Consider the following 18,344-nt stretch of genomic DNA (forward strand, 5'->3'; position numbering starts at 1 on the left):
TCCACCAAGTTAAAAATATTTGCGATTTTGAAGAATAAATTGATCTTTTTTCCCCAAACGAACTTAGTTCCATCCCAACAAGTGTCAGTGTTTACCAAAAAAATGCTAGTCATTTTGATAATTCTGGCAATAGGTGTTGCCTTCTATTTCCTCAAACTGAATTATCAGTATTGGGAAAAAAGGGGCATTCCTGGACCCAAACCCAACTTTTTGGTGGGGAATATGGGCAGGAGTTTCATCTTGAAAGCCTCACCTGGGGAGATTTTCGCCGAAGCTTACCAGTAAGACTTTTCCTAATTTATTTATTATTATTATTATCATCGAAAATTTTAGTAAATATAATGAGTCAGAAATTGTGGGAATGTACCGAGCGACCACTCCTGTCTTGGTCGTACGTGACCCCGATTTGGTCAAAGAGGTCACAATCAAATCTTTTGACCATTTTAGAGAAAATGACTATGAAGTGGACAAGAGACACGACCCCATTTTTGCGAGAAATCCCTTCGTTCTGAAAGGGGAGGAGTGGAGGACGGTTAGGGCCCAACTAACGCCAGGTTTCACCAGCGGAAAAGTAAACACAATCAAATTTTTTATTTCAAATAGTTTAATAAAAAAATTATTTCCAGATGAAGTGGTTGTACCCTTATTTGGAAAAAATCAGCGAAAATCTGGTCAAATTTGTCGAAACACAAATTAACACAAATTGCGAAGTCAAAGAAATCTGCCGCCGTTTCACACTAAATAACGTCGCAACTTGCGCTTTTGGCCTTGAGGGCAAATGTCTGGAAGAGGAAAATAGCGAATTTCGCCAACTGGCCAAAGATTTTTTCACACCTCCGAGCAGTTTTTTCCTTATGACGGTTTCCCCAACCTTGTCAAAGGCCCTAGCAGCTGGGTAAATTTTTTTTATAAAAATTATATCGTCTACATTGTCTACATTCCCAAAAAAATCTAACGTGGGAAGCAAACTGATTGCTTATAGTTTTTTGCACTCGTAGTCGTACTTTTTTTTTTGAAAAATTAAATTTTGTTTCACTATACTTGTTGTCTTTTTTACAATAATTATTAAAATGGCCTAAATATACTTAAAAAAATACAAAATGTTACAATGCAAACAAAGTAAAGAAATTAAAAATGTATTTTTTTTATTATATCGTTAAATTGTGTGATGTAAAAAATGGATACTTTTAAAAATGTTTTGAAAAAAATTAAGATATCCGTTATCAGGGTTTTGTTAAGTCTTAAAGTAATAGCCAAATTTTTTTTAATAAATAATTCAAAAAAAATAATGTACAGTCAAACAAAGTGAAAATGATGCCCACTGTTCTAACTACAAGTAGGCTGGATCAAACTTAACATACAATGGCGAGCAAAAATTTTGGGTACTTTTGTCATTTCAATTTCAAAAAAATAGGGAAATACACACGTTTATGTCAGCGAGATGTCAAAGGTGGTCGAAATTTTTTGATCGCTACTGTACTTTTTAGATAAATTTTTTAGAAGCCCGTTTATTATTTATTTTGCATTAATTAACGTTAAGGGCCGGTTTATAAAAACTTTTGTTAAAATACAATTCATTGTTAAGTTAAAAGACCAATCAAATTGGTTGAATTTGGTCACGTGACCAGCTTATCACGCATTTAATGGCAGATTAAATTAATGACGCTTCTATAAAACGGTCCTAAGTTAATTAAATAAAAATGACGAGTTTTCTGATTAAAAAACTTACCAAACTATTTCTTAAAAAATATGCATTAAAAAACAAATCATTACAATTTTTTTTTCACTTTATTTTCAAAATAAAATTAATTAATATAATTTTTGTACTACTTTAGACTTGTCTTAGTTGCAATTAACATGTTTTGTAGGCCGGCCCTAAGTTTTCTATTAGTTTTGTAATTATTGTCATTAAAAAAAAACAAATTATTTGATTTCACAAAGAAAGATGCAAAATTACTCGAATTTTTTTAGTTCTGTTCCAAAATGTATTTTTCGAAAATTGTAATACTTTCAAATTAAATGAATTATAGAACCGTCATTAATTTAATCTTCAATTAAACGCGTGGTTAACTGGTCACGTGATCAAAATGAACGTATTTGATTGGTCCATTCGTGTTAACGGGTTAAATTTTAATGAAGCTTTCTGTAAACCGGTCCTTGGTCTTTTAAATAGTAAATAATTTAACAAAATTTATATATTAAAGAAAATTATGCAATTATAAAAAAAATTGACAAAAAACAATTATCAATGTAATATTTTTTTGTGAAAAATTGTGAAATAAAGTTTATTTGTTTTAAACTTAATTTTACGTAAAATAATACTATTTTAAATGATTTATAAGATCAATAACTTACTAATTTATATTTTCTGAAATTTTTAAAATGCAAATTATTATTTAGAAGTTTTTTTTAGATTTGTCAAAGTAATTACAATTTTTTGGTGTTTTTAGCTTTATTAAAAAAACAATCGTGAGTAAATTTGTGGACATGGTGACCCAGACCCTAAAATACCGTGAGGAAAACAACATCGTCCGAAACGACTATCTCCACGTTGTCAGCCAATTGAAAAAAAACTCAAACAACTACAAATTCACCGATATTGATGTGACAGCACATGCTGCTGGTTTTTTTGGAGAAGGCTACGAAACAAGCTCGATTTTAATGAGCTTTGTGCTTTTCGAAATTGCCCAAAACCCCCACGTTCAAAATAAATTACGTGAGGAAATAAACAAAGCGTTTGAAGAGAACGGAACGTTACCGTACGAAGTACTACAATCGCTACCGTACCTAGACGGTGTTGTTAATGGTAGTATTTTTTTTTTAATTTTCCCCGTTGTCATATTGTATTTTTTTAGAGACACTCCGTATCCACCCGCCGATGTTTTCGCTCCAAAAAATCTGCACCAAAAATTTCACCTACACGTCCAAAAATGGCAATCAAGTGACCATTGAAGCTGGAACGCCCATTATTTTACCAGTCTATGGACTCCACCATGATCCCAAATACTACCCAGACCCTGAAACGTTCAAACCGGAACGTTTTATGGGCGAGAATAGGGAAAAATTGACCAAGTACACGTTTTTGCCATTTGGGGAAGGACCAAGGATATGTTTAGGTACTTCCAAGTTAAAAAAATTCCAAAAAAAAATTTACTGTTTCAGGAAAACGGTTCGGAGTTTTGCAAATCAAAGTAGGCCTTGCTTACATTATCCGAAATTTCGAACTGTCGGTAAATGGGAGAACGATTTTACCGATCAGGTACGACCCTATTAATATCATGACGGCTCCTGTTGGTGGGCTGTGGATTGATTTTAGGAAAATAGAGACTTAAATAATAAGTAATAACGTACTTAAAATTATCTGTTGAGGTAATTAATTTATGGTATTTTTTGTATCAAATGTTGTGACCGAAATAATGTACTATAAATACATTTTCTGAAATAAAGTAATAAAAAAATGTAGGTACAGTCGTAAGTTGTAATTCGAGTGCGATTAAAGAAACGATAGCTAGTTATCAGCAAATTGCATTCTATTTATTGGATTAAACGCCGAGTTATTCGTGCTTCCTTTCACGAAAGAGCCACTTCAAAAACAATATTACTTCCGGCAAAGTTGGAAAAAGTTAATTTAACTCGGCTAGAACTAAATTCAGATTTCGTGTAGGTGTACGTTACAAAGTGTTTACAGCTGTTAAGCAATTTTGTTAAAAAACACAAAACACAAATTTTTGGCCCAAATTAACCTAATAACTTTATGATTTTTTTGTTTTATTTTAATTTAAAAAATTAGAATGCTTAAAACAACAAAAGACAAGCACTGGTGCCTTACTAGAACGAAAAAAAATTAACTTGACTGACTTTAAAGTCTAGTTTATTCAGTAGAAATAAAGAAAGCAAAGAAATTATACATAGTGAGCAAAAAATAAACGAAAAATGATTAATAAATTGTATGAAAAAATTCTACAAATGTAATTTTCGAAATAAATTAAACAAAAAAAAACAAACATATTTTGAATTAATTTTTTTTTCGTTTTTAGATGTTTGATTTTTTCAATATTTGTCGCGATTTTGGTTGAATTCCAGGACATGGAACTTTTATCAAGCAATAGTTCCGGATCTATTAGAAATAACCAAAAAAAAATTTTATTCATTAAAATAAATCATAACTCGAAAACTAAAAGTCGGAGAGCAATGCGGTTTGTTCCATTGAATTCAGCGGCTCATTTTCTGTATTATACCAACTTTTCATGAGATTTAAAATTTTGAATTTTTTTGTTTAAAATTTCCCTGAGTAATAAATACACTTACCTTCAAAGAAAGAGGTGAAAAAAATTTTTTTTTAAACTCACTCCAGTTAATTTTTATGGACTTCTACATGTCTTAACAACCCACAAAAGTTGTTAAAAGTCCACAAAAAGTCCATATGTTTGATTTTTTGACGTTTGATTTTTTCAATTTTTGTCGCAGATTTTGTCGATTTTCGGTGCCCGGAACATTTCTCTCGCAATAGCTCCGGAACTATTAGAGATAGCCCCATAAAGTGTATTATCGTTGGAAAGCTCTTTAAATTATCTATTGTCTCCAAAAAAAATTATTGTTCTCCGACTAATAGTTTTTGAGCAAATTGGAGACAAATGCAAAATTTGGTAAAATTTTTAAAAATTCATAACTAAAAAACTATTGGGAATTTGGCAATTTTCTTGATGCCAATCGATTCCCCGGATCATTTTGCATAGGTATGAATCAAAATAGTTCCACTTTTTAGAATAATTTCGCCGTAAATGAGAAAATAAAAAAAATTAAAAAAAAGTTAACACCCCCCCTTAAAATCAGTCAATTTTTAAAGTGTCTCTAAATCAAATAAAACCGATTCTATCTTATAGATTTTAATGTGCTCTTTCCGATCTAAAAAAGCGTTTTCTCCTAGCTCTTTTAGTTTGGCCGTAATCGGCGTTTGAAAATTGAAAAATTTTTTGCGAGATATCGCCTTCAGTCCTATGCCATTTTGTAGAGTTTTTTATTCCGGTTATCCTCCATTTTTCCGTTTCTCGATTACTCTAATAGTTTCGACGTAATTGGCGGTTGAAAATTGAAAAAAAGTGATAATGGAAACCTTTTTTTGCGTTTTTCTCGGAAACTGTAAGACTTAGAGCAACGAACAAAAAACTATCTGATAGCGCTTAGTTTTCTCTATTTTTTCGTCTAAACCCGGAGCCGCTCCGGGCAACGGTTCCGGCTACAGAGACGATCAAAGTTTTTCACTAAAAAAATTCATAAAAAAAAAACTAAAAGTCGTAGAGCAATGCGGTTTGTTCGATTGAATTCTACGGCTCATTTTACATAATATATCAATTTTTCATAAAAATAAAAAATTTAAAATTTTTTGCCTAAATTTAGGGTAGCCATTTGTCATAGTGAAAAATGTTATTCATTAAAAAAATTCATAACTCGAAAACTAAAAGTCGTAGAGCAATGCGGTTTGTTCCATTGAATTCTGTATTATACCAACTTTTTATGAGATTTAAAATTTTGAATTTTTTTGCTTAAAATTTTCTGACAAAAATTTTGTTAATTTGTTAGCTCTTCGCTTAGACAAGTGAATCATAATCAACCTCATGGCCAATATTGAGCTTCATCAATAATTCTATTAAAAGAGTATCAGAATTGATTTCCATTTAGTCGCTTTGGTCGTTTAACTCACAAATATGTCCTTTGATTTTCGATGTGTAATTTCACTTTGTAACCACAACTAATATCATAAACAACACACACACACACACACACAGTTAATTTACTCAAAATTATCTCAATATTTTTTGAAAATTTCGTGTTATTTACTGTAAAAATAAAAAAAACTCACCGATAAAAAACCACGTGTAGGACTTCCCGTACAACTTCTGCTTGTACAGCTCACAGAGCACCCTCCTGGCAGCCACCACATAGAACAAGCCCACAATAACCCTAGCATCCTGCCGTTTGAGATTTTTCACCGCATCAGTGGGATCACTCAGAAACGACTGTCTCGTCACGATCTCGATGTTCGCCTCCATGCACCTGGTTTCCAAATCCTCCACCGTCGAGATAAACACTTCTTCGGCTTGCTGCAAAATCGCAACCCTCGACCACCCGAATTTCTTCATCAGCTTGATCCTGGTGGGGTTGTGCACTGTGGCCGAAGGGTGCGTGCGAAAGAGGGTCGGGAAGCGGTTTCGGTCGGAGAGGGCTGGAGAACTCGCACCGTAACACAGCTGAAAATAATAATAATAATAATAAAAAATTTCATTTGTGTTATTTGTCCTTGAAAATAAAAAAAACTTTTCTTCCTTCACTGTGCCATGCCTCCCACGTTTATGTTATATATTCTTTGCCTGATGAAGATACAATAAAAGTATCGAAACGTCGCGACGAAATTAAACAAATAATATAATAATAATAATAATAGTAATAATAATAATAATAATAATAATAATATTAATAATAATAATAATAATAATAATAATAATAATAATAATATGATTTAATCCAAAAAATCCATTAGGAAAAAAATATGGCCATTTTTGACGTTCTTCTGAATCTAAAGTTTACGCCGTTTTTTTCGAAATTCTTAGTTTTCTGAAAATATTTTTTATTTGGTACTTTTGGATTGTAAATTTCGAGAAATAAGTGAGTTCGAAAGATCGAAAAATGTCCTGAAACTTTGAAAAAGTTCAAAAATAATGCAATGACGAGCTTAACATAGTAGTTTTGTGCAAAGATGTTTGAAAAATGACACAAATTTGAGGCTAGTTTGAATTTTTTTTTCTTTTTGACTAAAAAATGTAAGAACATACGCAAATTTTTTGTGATTTTGTGAGAGGATTTGTGATAAAATTCGGTAAAAATTTCCAAGTTTCTGAAAGAAAAACGTGCAAAAAATTATAAAAATAGGAGTAAATACAAAACCATGTTAAAACTGAGGTTTAATTTTTGATTAAGAATTTTTCGAACTAAAAAATCAACTTGAACGCTTTGAAAACTCCAAAATAACGTATTTTCCATCTTAATTTGGTGCTTTTTAATACCATTTCGAAAAAATTAAACTATCAAGTTGAAAAAAGTGCTAAAACACCTAAAGATTTTTTTTATTTTGATTTGCGACTTTGATTTTTATTTATTTTGATTTTTTATTTTGACTTAATTTGCCGACTTTTATGGACAACACATTTACGTTTTCAGCAGTTACAAGTTATAATATTTAATTAAGAATTTTTTTTTAAATATTTGCAAAAAACGATCACTTAAAGGCTTTTCGACTTTTTTTGACAAAATTTGACAAAATAATTGAGTTTCTGGCTTAAAAATGAACAATGGTTCAATAAATTTTGAAAAAATGCTACAACGTTTGAAAAATAGAAGAAAAATGTCTTTTTCGACTCAATTAGGTAATCTTTGATTTTAAGTTTCGCGAAAAGGTAAGTTTCTGACTGAAAAATGCAATGAAACTTTGAAAAAGTTGATAAAGCAGTACAGTGGTGAACTTAATTTGGTAGTATTTGTGCAAAAATAGTTGAAAAACGGCGCAAATTAAACAATGGTTTGAATATTATTTTCATTATTTTTGAAAAAATACACACAATTGGTGATTTTTTAAAAGATTTATGATGAAAATCAGCAAAAATTTCGAGTTTTCGATTTAAAAAGATGCAAAAATGACAAAAAATAATAAACCTATGTCATTTTAAATGAAAATTTTTAGACTTTATTTTTTCAAAATTTTTCGAAATACGAGAACTTCGAACTTAAAAACTATCTTATACCCTTAGGAAATTCCAGAACGTAGTCACTTTTACTTTAATTATAAACTTTTTGATAGGGTTTTGTAAAAAATTAGAGATTCAAATTGAAAAAAGGGCTAAAATGCTTAAAAAAAATTTTTATTGACCAAATTTGCTGTTTTTTGTTTTGAAATTTTTTACTTCTGTACTGATTTGTGCAAAATATTTACATTTTAGGTTAAATGTAACCATTATAGTTTGTAATGTTTATTTAATTAAAAAATTGTGTCAAAATACGTGCAAAAGTTAATCACTTGCTTGGGTCTTTAGACTTTTTTTGACAAAATAAAAAAAAAATCATTAAATTTTGGACAAAAGTTTGCAAAACATTTGTGTTTCATGCTCAAGAAGAGCTAAAACGCCTTCAAAAGAGAAAAGAAATAGTCTTTTTCGATCCATTTTGGTATTTTTGAATTAGAATTTTTGCAAAAAGGTAACTTTCAGACCGAAAAATGCAACAAAACCTTAAAAAAAGTTAAAACATCAGCACTGTCGTGCACTTAATTTTGTGTTTTTTCGCAAAAATGCTTAAAAAAAGCGCAAATTTGACGATAGTTTGTACATTTTTGACAAAAAATACACAAATTTGGTAAAGTAGTAGCATTGTAGTGCACTTAATTTTGCAGTTTTTTCGCAAGAATGCTTAAAAAAACGCAAAATACACACTTTTTGCAAAAATGCTTAAAAAAATTTATGATTGTACAATTTTTAACAAAAAATACACAAATTTGGTAAAGTAGTAGCACTGTAGTGCACTTAATTTTGTAGTTTTTTTGCAAAATTGCTTTAAAAAAGACACAAATTTCATGAAAGTTTGGACAATTTTTGACAAAATACACAAATTTGGTAGATTGGTAAGAAAATTCGGCAAAAAAATTCGAGTTTTTGAGTCAAAAACGTTCTGAAAATGACAAAAAAAGTTTTAAATCCAATTTTTTCAAAATTTTTCAAAATATGAGAATTTTGAACTAAAAACAATTACGACATAATTTAATGTTTTGAGTGTTCCGACTTAATTTAGCGACATTCTTCACTGATTTGAGCAAAATATTTTCATTTTGAGCAAATTAGAGCACTTATAGTTTGTAAGGTTGATTTAATTTTAAAAAATGTGTCAAATACGTGTCAAAACAAACAAAAATAATAACTAATTTCATTGTTTTTCGTCCTGTTTTAACATTTTTTTTAGTTTTTCAGAATTTTTTGAATACAATACAAACAAAAATAATGTTTTCGAACTAATTTAAACTAATTTTTGAAATTCATATCTTATGATCAGTATAAAAAAACTGATAATAAAAATATAAAATAAAAAAATATATAATATATATAATATATATAATATATATAATATATATAATATATATAATATATAATAATAAAAAACAAATAAAAAAATCTATTTAACTTGAAGACTGTTAATTCTAACCACCAGATTTTTGGGAAAACTGTTGTGAGAACAATCGGTCGGTGGTTAGAGCGACCAATTTCCCGATGAAAAATGTAATTACTTCGTCTCGGGCGTCTCTTTGTGCTAACCCATATAATTTCAATAAATTAAAGCAAATTGTTTTAGAGTCACTTGACGGTTCTTCTAATGCACCCTTTCAGTTTTACGAGAGCCTCCAAAGAGGTCAGACCTTAATGCAATTTGGAAAGCTTTCAGCGGAATCAATAACTTGATCAAATGTACTTTGAAATGCATTCAAATCAACTTGTGAATTTCTTTCAGGCTTAAAAGCCGAAATGGGGCTATTTTTAGGTCTCATTCCGCGAAACCAACCCACAAGGTTTTAATAAAAGCTCATAAACTGAGCTTGAAACACAATATTCGGGACGATCACCGAATGGATGTTATTCATCATTTGGCAAACATTCGTTTGTAAAACTCGGCAGAAATTCGGGTTTCATTCCGAGCATCCTCTTACATGTTTGCTGTTCAAACACTATCCTAGCATAAATAATTCTTTGAGAAGATCGTTCCGTTTGATGTAAATTAGCTCAAGTATCAAGCCGGTTCGAATGCTCCTCTTGTTTGCGGAATTACAAGAACACGCATATTTTAAAATACAACGTTGGGTAATTTTAAATTAAATTTATTGGACTCTTTTTTTTTTCATATTTGAACGCTTGCACGAGAGCAGGCGGCTCCCTGGGGAACAGCGAAGGAAATCTCAAGTGTTGCATACGTTATGTAATTGAGTTGAAATTAATTTTACGAAAGGAATAAATAAAAGACGAAATATGACGACATTTAGAGAAATCTTCGAGTTTGTTGGCGGGACATTTACATAGATATTTGTTTTGGTAACGGGAACCGACTCACATAAACTATCTTCCAAGGAAAAAAACAAAATAGAAAGAAGCGTTTTATTAGATAACATTTCAATGCGGATTTTGGCTTGTTTGCGTCACAGATGACGTTACTTTATTTTGGAAACTAATAATTTAAATACTAAAAAAGACAAGTTCAAAAAATTTTCATTCTGTTCCCAATTACGGCACAACTATTCGAAAAAATTGGACTATTTTGATGTACACTTATGTAAAATAATCCCGGGAAAAAATTACAAAGTTCCCAATAGTTATTTAGTTATGAATTTTTTAATTACGTAAGCACATTAACGTAAGAATAACGTAAAAAAGAAACGTTGAATTAACGTAAAAATATCAGCAGAAATAACGTTATTTCTAACGTAAGACATTAAAGTTTTTTTAGTAACTATTTAAATTGCTTTCCTCACAGTTATTCAATATTAAAATTACGTTATCTTTTATATAAAACTCTAAATGTGGTATTGTAAAATACTAGCACTGCAATTTTTCTAGTTTTCCTAAAAATCCATTTTATTTTTTTAAAAACTGTTTTAACTGCTGTTCAATTCTAAAGTTACACTAACGTTAGACTGCAGTAAAAACCATATTCAGTTTTTTTAAAACGTTAATTATACGTTTAAGACAGAACGTTAGTAAATACGTATATTAATAACGTTAAACTTCTTTTACGTTTTTTACGTAAGTACAACTTTAAGTTAAGACGTACTTTAAACGTTAAAAATTGGTAAAAAAAAGATTTTTCAACCATGCAGCATAATTCAGTTTTTTTAAAACGTTAATTATACGTTTAAAACAAACGTAAGTAAATACAATTATTAATAACGATAAAGTTCTATTACATTTTTACCTAAGTACTACTCTGAGTTAAAAATTGGCAAAAAAATAAAAATGGTTTTTTAATTACGTAGCGTAATTCAGTTTTTTTTAAAACGTTAATTATACGTTTAAAACAAACGTAAGTACAACCTTAAGTTAAAACGTACTTTAAACGTAAAAAATTGGCAAAAATAAAGATGGTTTTTAAACTGCGTAGCATAATTCAGTTTTTTTAAAACGTTAATTATACGTTTAAAACAAACGTAAGTACAACCTTAAGTTGAAACGTACTTTAAACGTAAAAAATTAGCAAAAATAAAGATGGTTTTTAAACTACGAAGCATAATGTAGTTTTTTTTTAAACGTTAATTATACGTTTAAAACAGACGTAAGTAAATACATTTAATAATAACGTTAAAGTTCTTTTACATTTTTAGGTAAGTACAAGTTAAAAATTGGCAAAAAATAAAAATGGTTTCTAAATTACGTAGCGTAATTCAGTTTTTTTAAAACGTTAATTATACGTTTTAAACAAACGTAAGTACAACCTTAAATTGAAACGTACTTTAAACGTTAAAAATTGGCAAAAAGAAAGATGGTTTTTAAACTACGAAACATAATGCAGTTTTTTAAAACGTTAATTATACGATCAATACAAACGTAAGTACAACCTTAAGTTAAACAATACTTTAAACGTTAAAAATTAGTAAAAAATTAATAATGTTTACGTAGCATAAACGTTATAAGAAAACGTACTTAAACAACCAAATAACAACGTTGTAAATTTCAACGTATAATATTAAATTGTCATTTGTAACGTTAAAAAAACGTTAGTTCTACGTCTGTATGCGTACTGCACAAAAATGAGCAATTTTCTCGAAAACTTTTAATGGTAAAACATTAGTTTTTTTTGAAAAAAAAAATTACGTTTAATAGTTCCGAAGCTATTGTCCAATAAATGCCCCGAGTACCAAAAAAAATCGAAAAAAACAACATAAAAAATCGAACCAATTGACTTTTTAGAATTTTAAAAAGTCTAAAGAGTTTTAAAAAGGAAAAATGTGCATAAAATCATCACTGTAATTTAGTGTGTCATCTGTCTACAGCGTTCCAATAAGTCCCAATAATTATAAAAATTAAGAAGAAATAATAGTTTAAACAAATTTTGATAAGTTAAACTACACAAAAATAAACAAAAAAATAGAAAGTAGAAAAAAGGCATATAACACTCGTTTTATAAGACTAAATTGTAGTATTTATTTTATTGAAGCACTCCTTCGTTGTGCTCCAAAACCATTCGTACCGCAATAAAACACCTTATAAAACTCGTATAATAGTGTACTATTTTTTCATTTTATCTATTTTTGCATTAAAAAGCAATTTTCTCGAAAACTTGGAAAAAAATTATTTTTTAAAAAAGACAGACAATACAAAGAGCTTTCCAACGATAAATACACAAATTACATTTAATAGTTTCAAAGTTATATTCTCCGAGACCGAAAATCTTACAAAATCTAAACAAAATTTAAAAAAATCAAACTCGTTGACTTTTCTGCACTTGTAAAAAATGTAAAACGTTCTAAAAACACAAAAAAGTACAGAAAACTTTGCTAAAGCCGCAAGTTTGAAACATTAACATTTTCTTTAATTTTGAAATTTGAAAAATTGTAAAATCTAAAACAATCAGATAAACTCAGATATTTAATTAAGAGTTTTTGTTCTTTTAGCAGACTTAAACCGGAGGTCATTCCAAATTATTAAATTTTCGAAAAGTTTGCAGTTTTTGAATAATTTCTCTCACAAACAAATCACAATTTCGAATCCCTGGAGCTGTTAGCTTCAGTATTTTTCCCATCCGTATCGTTCCGATGATCAATTACCTGTTTGTATCGTAATTATTCACGACGTCTTAATGATTCATCGGTGTGAAAGCTCTCGAGATTGCAGTCATTCAACTATTAATCTCTGATAAAACATCCGCGACAGTGCGGAAATCGTCACTTCAATCGACCTCCACATTCTAACTAGTTAAACCGTAAAAAAATCAGAAAACGCAAAAACTGCGTCCATTGGATTTCCGCACCCGACACCCTTTCAAAACACACCCGATTGGAGCCTTTGGAGAGGTGTGCAGATAATCCCCTGGAAGTAATGAACCGAATAGTAACCGAGCGGATGGAACTCGGGTTATGAATCCGGAGAGCAAGCGAAAATCGATACATAATATGCACCGAATCTTAAGAAAATTGGAAATCTCCGATTTAAAACCGCAAAGTTGCGTTTTCATCAAACGGAAACCACTGAGGAAACAAATTTGCTACTTCTCGCATTGACTCGAAATCACTGAGAAGTTTAAAGGCAACGAAATATTGTTTCATTGGATTTTTTGCCCGACTCGTTAGCTCGCCAAATAATTCATCTTGTTCTGAAATTAACCGGCGAGGAATAAATCAAGCATTGCGCATTCCTTGCAATAATGAATGCAAACACAGTCTCCGACTGTATTTGACAAAGAGTGGAATTTTTTTGCACTCGTAAAGAAATTCCTTATCAACACCGTTACAAACAAAATCGTATTAGATGCTTCCATGAGATAAATGAAGAATGTTGGAGTCTGATATCTCGCAAAGAATTCCAGTTATTGATTTCATACAGGCCCGAGGTTATCGGTGACGCAAGGGGAGGACAGCTCGGGACTCCACTATTATCTTTATCACAGAATTTAATTTACAGAAGCGGCAAAAAATCGAAAATTTTCGATTCTTGTGCAAATTTTTGCAGGGAAATATCACATTATGTTAGCTTTTGATACGTGTCATGTTTTGCTTCTGTGTATTTTCAATATTTGTTTGAGAGGATGTTGCTTTGTTTTTGACACATTTAGAGAAAAATGCGACGGCTGAGATAGAACGAGCGAAATGTGCACGAAAATCATTTTGTTTAGAAATTTAAATTTTTATTTTTACGTGAGAGTCACAAAAATTCTGATGTAATTTTAGAATCAGCGACAATCTTTTGACCTATTTTTTGCACTTACATCACCATTTGTTTTAAAATGACAGTAAAACTTCGATTAATTTTTAATTTAATTGAATAAACAAGTCGCTATGAAGAGCTAACCCGGCGCATCCACCAATTTTGACAAACCAACTTAATAAGCTTTCTTTTAATAAAAAAATGCCGATATTTTATAGAACTTTACGGATATTTCAAATATTGTTTTACGTTTGTTTACTATTGAAAATTAACCAGAAAAATATATTTAGTTATTAGTATCTATAATATAAAAAATTTCCCGGCGCATCCACCATTATTATCACCAATTAAATATCATAAGTTTTATCAAACATATTTAAAAACGTCTTATACCACGTCTTTTTTTTAACAAAAAAACTGTTATTAAAAGACTTACAAACCAAACTTTCATTAATTATTTAAAAAAAAAAACTTTCCCGGCGCATCCACCATTTTTGCCGCCAACCATTTTCGGATTAAGAACCAAGTTTTATCAAACATTAAAAACACTAAAAATACGTTAAAACAATTAAAACACTCACAATTAAACTTTTACTAATTATATATTGAAATTTTCCCGGCGCATCCACCATTGTTATCACCAATTAAATATCCTAAGTTGTATCAAACATATTTAAAAACGTCTTATACCACGTCTTTTTTTTAACAAAAAACTGTTATTAAAAGACTTACAATCCAAACTTTCATTAATTATTTTTTAAAAAAACTTTCCCGGCGCATCCACTATTTTTGTCGCCAACCATTTTCGGATTAAGAACCAAGTTTTATCAAACATTAAAAACATTAACTACACTAAAAATACGTTAAAACAATTACAACACTCACAATTAAACTTTTACTAATTATATATTTAAACGTTCCCGGCGCATCCACCATTATTTTCACCAATTAAATATCATAAGTATCAAACATATTTAAAAACTTTTTATACCACGTCTTTTTTTTTAACAAAAAACTGTTATGAAAAGACTTACAAACCAAACTTTTATTAATTATTTTAAAAAAACTTTCCCGGCGCATCCACCATTTTTGTCGCCAACGATTTTCGGATTAAGAACCAAGTTTTATCAAACATTAAAGACACTAAACTACACTAAAAATACGTTAAAACAATTACAACACTCACAATTAAACTTTTACTAATTATATATTTAAACGTTCCCGGCGCATCCACCATTATTATCACCAATTAAATATCATAAGTATCAAACATATTTAAAAACGTCTTATACCACGTCTTTTTTTAACAAAAAACTGATATTAAAAAACTTACAAACCAAAATTTTATTAATTATTAAAAAAAAACTTTTTATACCACGTCTTTTTTTTTTAACAAAAAACTGTTATGAAAAGACTTACAAACCAAACTTTTATTAATTATTTTAAAAAAACTTTCCCGGCGCATCCACCATTTTTGTCGCCAACCATTTTCGGATTAAGAACCAAGTTTTATCAAACATTGAAAACACTAAACTACACTAAAAATACGTTAAAACAATTAAAACACTCACAATTAAACTTTTACTAATTATAAATTTAAACGTTCCCGGCGCATCCACCATTATTATCACCAATTAAATATCATAAGTATCAAACATATTTAAAAACGTTTTATACCACGTCTTTCTTTTTAACAAAAAACTAACAATCCAAACTTTTATTAATTATGAAAAAAAAACTTTCAAGGCGCATCCACCATTATTACCACCAATTAAATATCATAAATTTTATCAAACATATTTAAAAACTTTTTATACCACGTCTTTTTTTTAACAAAAAACTATTATTAAAAGACTTACAAACCAAACTTTTATTAATTATTTTAAAAAACTTTCCCGGCGCATCCACCATTTTTGACGCCAACCATTTTCGGATTAAGAACCAAGTTTTATCAAACATTAAAAACACTAAACTACACTAAAAATACGTTAAAACAATTACAACACTCACAATTAAACTTATACTAATTATATATTTAAACGTTCTCGGCGCATCCACCATTATTATCACTAATTAAATATCATAAGTATCAAACATATTTAAAAACGTCTTATACCACGTCTTTTTGTTTAACAAAAAACTGTTATTAAAAGACTTACAATCCAAACTTTCATTAATTATTTAAAAACAAAACTTTCCCGGCGCATCCACCATTTTGTCGCCAACCATTTTCGGATTAAGAACCAAGTTTTATCAAACATTGATAACATTAAACTACATTAAAAATACGTTAAAACCATTAAAACACTCACAATTAAACTTTTAATAATAATATATTTAAACTTTCCCGGCGCATCCACCATAATTATCACCAATTAAATATCATAAGTATCAATCATATTTAAAAACTTTTTATACCACGTCTTTTTCTTAACAAAAAACTGTTATTAAAAGACTTACAAACCAAACTTTTATTAATTATTTTAAAAAAACTTTCCCGGCGCATCCACCATTTTTGACGCCAACCATTTGCGGATTAAGAACCAAGTTTTATCAAACATTAAAAACACTAAACTACACTAAAAATACGTTAAAACAATTACAACACTCACAATTAAACTTTTACTAATTATATATTTAAACGTTCCCGGCGCATCCACCATTATTATCACCAATTAAATATCATAAGTATCAAACATATTTAAAAACTTTTTATACCACGTCTTTTTTTTAACAAAAAACTGTTATGAAAAGACTTACAAACCAAACTTTTATTAATTATTTAAAAAAAAACTTTCACGGCGCATCCACCATTTTTGTCGCCAACCATTTTCGGATTAAGAACCAAGTTTTATCAAACATTAAAAACACTAAACTACACTAAAAATACGTTAAAACAATTAAAACACTCACAATTAAACTTTTACTAATTATATATTTAAACGTTCCCGGCGCATCCGCCATTATTATCACCAATTAAATATAATAAGTATCAAACATATTTAAAAACTTTTTATACCACGTCTTTTTTTTAACAAAAAACTATTATGAAAAGACTTACAAACCAAACTTTTATTAATTATTTTAAAAAAACTTTCCCGGCGCATCCACCATTTTTGTCGCCAACCATTTTCGGATTAAGAACCAAGTTTTATCAAACATTAAAAACACTAAACTACACTAAAAATACGTTAAAACAATTACAACACTCACAATTAAACTTTTACTAATTATATATTTAAACGTTCCCGGCGCATCCACCATTATTATCACCAATTAAATATCATAAGTATCAAACATATTTAAAAACGTCTTATACCACGTCTTTCTTTTTAACAAAAAACTAACAATCCAAACTTTTATTAATTATAAAAAAAAACTTTCAAGGCGCATCCACCATTATTACCACCAATTAAATATCATAAATTTTATCAAACATATTTAAAAACTTCTTATACCACGTCTTTTTCAACAAAAAACTGTTATTAAAATTTACAAGCAAACTTTTATTAGTTCTTTTGAAAAAACTTCCCGGTGCATCCACCATTTTTGTCGCCAACCATTTTCGGATTAAGAACCAAGTTTTATCAAACATTAAAAACATTAAACTACACTAAAAATACGTTAAAACAATTAAAACACTCACAATTAAACTTTTACTAATTATATATTTAAACTTTCCCGGCGCATCCACCATTATTATCACCAATTAAATATCATATTATTGTGAGTTTTTACGATGTTCTGTAGCACGAATGATTTTGGAGCATGACAAAGGAGTGTATAAAACGAGTATAATATACAATTTTTTCGACTTTCTGTTTTTATTGTTTGTTTTTGTTTAGTTTAACTTATCAAAATCTGTTCAAATTATTTCCTCTTAATTTTGTTGCTTATTCGGGCATTATTAATAAACTACTTGACCCAGCACTGCCAATACAACACTAAAAATGTACAAAGGAAATTGCACAAAAGTTCGTAGAAAAGCCGTATTTATTTAAACTTTAAGTAAGTACAACTCGAAAAATAAATGAAATAAAATGTACAAAAATTGTGCTAAAACTAAAATTACGAAAAAAATAAAATCAGACAACAACAAAAATACGAAAAAATAAAAAAATTGTCTTTAATTTTAAACTCGTTGATTATTTATAGCATTTCCAATTTTAAATTAGTGCAAAAACACACAAAAAAACCCAATCATTGGTGTGTTTTCATTTCGTTTATTATTTTAAAGTATCAAGGGTACGATTATATTCACATGTAAAGTTAGTTCCTTCCTCGCTTCCCTTTAAGACAATTCCTTCCCTAGACACATCCCCTACAACATTTGATTCTTTCCCAGTAATTGCCTTAATTATCTCCGCAGGATAATTGCACGTTGTAACAAATACCGCATCT

At 29.2% G+C, this 18,344-nt stretch overlaps 2 protein-coding genes across 7 annotated transcripts in view; one reads left to right on the forward strand and one right to left on the reverse strand.

Moving 5' to 3' along the window:
• The window catches only part of GABA-B-R1 (metabotropic GABA-B receptor subtype 1), a 170,828-nt gene that overhangs the window by 53,335 nt on the left and 99,149 nt on the right, over positions 1–18,344 (reverse strand). For all 6 annotated transcript variants that reach the window (XM_064357713.1, XM_064357715.1, XM_064357714.1 and 3 more), the window contains 1 exon segment: positions 5,861–6,248. In XM_064357713.1, coding sequence (XP_064213783.1) covers positions 5,861–6,248 — 388 coding nt within the window.
• On the forward strand, positions 49–3,462 carry LOC100142088 (cytochrome P450 6k1). Its single transcript, XM_001809568.4, has 6 exons — positions 49–281; positions 334–571; positions 627–895; positions 2,451–2,806; positions 2,856–3,116; positions 3,163–3,462. The coding sequence occupies exons 1-6, from the start codon at positions 103–105 to the stop codon at positions 3,330–3,332; spliced, it is 1,473 nt and encodes a 490-aa protein (XP_001809620.2). The 5' UTR covers positions 49–102; the 3' UTR covers positions 3,333–3,462.

Source organism: Tribolium castaneum, chromosome 7, assembly GCF_031307605.1.
Source record: "Tribolium castaneum strain GA2 chromosome 7, icTriCast1.1, whole genome shotgun sequence".
Classification (NCBI taxonomy): Eukaryota; Metazoa; Arthropoda; class Insecta; order Coleoptera; family Tenebrionidae; genus Tribolium; species Tribolium castaneum.

Excerpts from the sequence above, each read along its gene's own strand:
- LOC100142088 (XM_001809568.4), top strand. The coding sequence starts at position 103 with ATGCTAGTCATTTTGATAATTCTGGCAATAGGTGTTGCCTTCTATTTC. Across the intron at positions 2,807-2,855 it reads CCTAGACGGTGTTGTTAATG|AGACACTCCGTATCCACCCG; the intron begins GTAGTATTTTTT and ends GTATTTTTTTAG. Across the intron at positions 3,117-3,162 it reads AGGACCAAGGATATGTTTAG|GAAAACGGTTCGGAGTTTTG; the intron begins GTACTTCCAAGT and ends TTACTGTTTCAG.